Source organism: Coptis chinensis, chromosome 2 (genome assembly GCF_015680905.1).
Source record: "Coptis chinensis isolate HL-2020 chromosome 2, ASM1568090v1, whole genome shotgun sequence".
In the NCBI taxonomy this organism is placed as follows: Eukaryota; Viridiplantae; Streptophyta; class Magnoliopsida; order Ranunculales; family Ranunculaceae; genus Coptis; species Coptis chinensis.
The window spans coordinates 77,482,553-77,485,591 of record NC_141457.1 but is presented as its reverse complement, the minus strand read 5'-3'; the positions used below and the strand labels follow the sequence as shown (position 1 = coordinate 77,485,591).

The window sequence follows — 3,039 nt, the reverse complement described above, 5'->3', positions numbered from 1 at the left end:
TGCAACCTAAACTTTCACTTCCTTGAAACTCCTGATTCAAAACACCTTTACTTCAAACTGAAAGTGAAACAAAGAGAATCTAACAAACCTCAACCTCCTTTTAGAGATGGTGGCCAAAACCCCACCAAAACTTAGAACCAAGGTCATGGCACCTCCACTTAATCCAAATCTATTAAGAGAAACAGTAAAGAAGGTAAAGTACTACTATTATTAAGTTTTTCTTTTTGTTCATTTTGTCTTGCATGGTGATTTTGAGTTTATTCTTTTTTTGTTTTTTGAAGGTGGACCAATGTATGGCTAGATTGCAAGAACTTCAGTATACAGTTTCAGGTGGAAGTAAAGTAATTGGTGGAAAGAATTTAAGTCCTAGAAGTACTAGAGGGTATTTAAGGGCTAGTATGAGATGCAAGCAAGAATCTTTAAGGTAAGAGACAAATGGGGAATTTTTTTTGGGAATGGGCTGTTGTAATTGAAATGTTTTGATTTTGGGTTTTTTGTTTGTATCAAGGATGAAGAACAGCGCCGCTTGGAAATCTCCAGTTGGGAAGTTTCCAGGAAGTGCTGGAGGTATGATCTTTAGTTGAAACCTTTATTTGTAGTTTTTTAGATTGGTTATAAAATGTTAACTTTGGATTTTCGATGAGTAGTTCTTTCATTCGATTCATTTTCAAAATGTATCGTCACTTAAATAGGGGAATGGCGTCGCATGTCATTACCGGCCATGCTTGTTGGAGAAACACTAGGAGAGATTATGCAAGCTAGTCAGTTTGCAAAGGAGATCGTCGCAGCAGTTGAAGCTAAGACAAACAAAATTTCTCATGATGACCCCAAGACACCAATGAGTCAGAGGAGAAACCACAAGGTGAATCCTGAAAATACAGAATTGAGAGCAATAAGAAAGAGGGAGAAGCAAGTAGTTCTACAAAAGATACGCTTGGAAGCTGATTCCCCAAGAGTTCGAAGAGCTAGATCGCGTATAACTTTCAAGGTTTCACCTAGTAAAAGAGAAGTAAGAAAAGAGAATTGGCATAGTTCTGCCAACCGGGTATCGCCGAGGAACAAACCTTGGGCTAAGAAAACAGTCCTCTTTCCCAACCCTTTGTTTCATTCATCACCAGCATCACAACAACATAAATTCTGCAAGACAAGGTCTCCTGTGATTGCGAGAACCCGACAGCAGACACCTCATAAGTTCTTGATCAAGTCACCTCCATCCAATTCCAAATTTCAAGTAAAGATTAAGAGTCCACCTATTTCTTTGTCGCCTACAAGAGCCAACATTTTGAATAAAAAGTCCCCAAAGCTTTCTACAGTTACAAAACTGCGGCGATCTTTCTCACCCAAACCATTGTCACCCACAAGAGTCAACATTGTAAATAAGAAATGCCAAAAGGTTTCTACAGCCACAAAGTTGCGAAGATCCCTTTCTCCAGCAAAGTTGGCAAGCCGATTTGTATCTCCATTGAAGAACAGAATGTCAGCTCAAATGGGAAGTGGATTCATGAGCGGATTGAAACGTTGTCCTTCTTATAACTCGATGAAATTCTCTGACTGGAGAGCTTAAAGAGTTTTGTTTGTGTTCTTCGAGTGTCGAGGGATCTCTTGACATATTTTCTCAATGTCTATATTTTATTTATTTTTTATATAAAAGAAATTCGATGTACAAGTTTGTGAGGTATTTTATAAAGCAAGAATCCCTTGCTCCAAATTAAATTATTGTATTGAAAAACTCGATCTAAACGTGTGTATCTTGATTCTTTCAGGTGAAAGGAATTTAAGATAGTATATATACACCCTTTCATAGGAAACATCCTATGGAATGCTGCTTTCTTTAGTAGTTCATCATCCAATCCAGCAGCCTCATTTACAATGAGAAAATGTAATCATTGCGAGAAAATAACACCTCCCTGAAGGAATCCTACTTGAAATCTTCTCGTGGCTACCAATAAAATCCCTCTCTAAGTGGTAGGGGGGATAGTGGGATAGTGGGATAGTGTGCAAAGTTTGGTGTGTTTTGATCCAGGATCCTTTTTTTGCCAAAATTCCCAATTCAATAATTTGTTAAACCAAGATGACCCTGATTTCTATGTATAAACGAAGAGCTATTAGCCAACTCTACTTGCTAAATCATGAAGAAGATGAGACTGATACATTCATATCGTTCAAGTGTGTAAAATATACTTGCTCTGACTTACCTCCCTACAAAAATTTAAGAATCGTGGGATCTTCCATGGGCTAGATCTTTTTGAGCATATCTCCCAGGTATGATTGTTTTGTTATTTGCATTCCTATTACAAGAGAAACATTTGAACTGCCCCCACTACCTTGTATTGGTAAATGGCCGGTGTGACGTCTCTACTCCTCCTAGTCGATTTGTCTTTGATGCAACCATAGAAGGCAATTCATACTGGGGATCTTGCGTGATAGGAATGATGAAGACAACTTTTATGCGGAAGTATCTTTATTCAAGGTCGGGAAGGCCAAGGCTATTATGATACCATAAGAGATGAATTTAAGCATGTTAAGACTCATGGAAGTCCATTTGGAACTCGGGGGCTTGGAGAGGGTGAGAGGCACTCGAAGGAGTTCTTCATGTAGGGAGCCTCATTTCACCAAGAAGTTTGAATGCGGAGCAACAGAAGTAAACATAGGTAATCAATTAGAAGCACTTGTCAGTTTCCCTATTTTAGGTGATGTTCCCTTCACCCTTTGTCTATTGTTTCTGCTGACCGTACAATTCTTTCATTTAGCTCGATTCATAAAAGGAAATAAAAAGAGAATAGGCACTAATGCCAGTTCCAGTTTGGATCCTTGAAGAGGACCTCTGTGTCTCTCTTACAACTAAAGTGTGAATGTACAACAGAACTTATCACTGTTATAAATTACATTGGCTTGGTCATTCTCTAATTAAAGATTGAATTAACAGGACATCTATAGAAGGGATAAATGAGTGCCACTTGACCTCTCAAAGATTGAATTACAGTACCTGTTTTTTCCTTCTTCCTCATGTGAGTCCCATGCATCAATCGTTTCACTTGA

The 3,039-nt window shown here is 38.4% G+C and overlaps 1 protein-coding gene across 1 annotated transcript; it reads left to right on the top strand.

Moving 5' to 3' along the window:
- ATN (cyclin family) lies at positions 1-1,745 on the top strand. Its single transcript, XM_086594718.1, has 4 exons — positions 1-193; positions 282-424; positions 509-567; positions 693-1,745. The coding sequence occupies exons 1-4, from the start codon at positions 107-109 to the stop codon at positions 1,562-1,564; spliced, it is 1,161 nt and encodes a 386-aa protein (XP_086450844.1). The 5' UTR covers positions 1-106; the 3' UTR covers positions 1,565-1,745.
- Positions 1,746-3,039: the final 1,294 nt, after the last annotated feature.

Bases quoted from the DNA above. Each gene is read 5' to 3' on its own strand.
- ATN (XM_086594718.1), top strand. From the start codon at position 107: ATGGTGGCCAAAACCCCACCAAAACTTAGAACCAAGGTCATGGCACCT. The intron at 194-281 runs GTAAAGTACTAC...TGTTTTTTGAAG, and splicing joins TAAGAGAAACAGTAAAGAAG to GTGGACCAATGTATGGCTAG. The intron at 425-508 runs GTAAGAGACAAA...GTTTGTATCAAG, and splicing joins TGCAAGCAAGAATCTTTAAG to GATGAAGAACAGCGCCGCTT.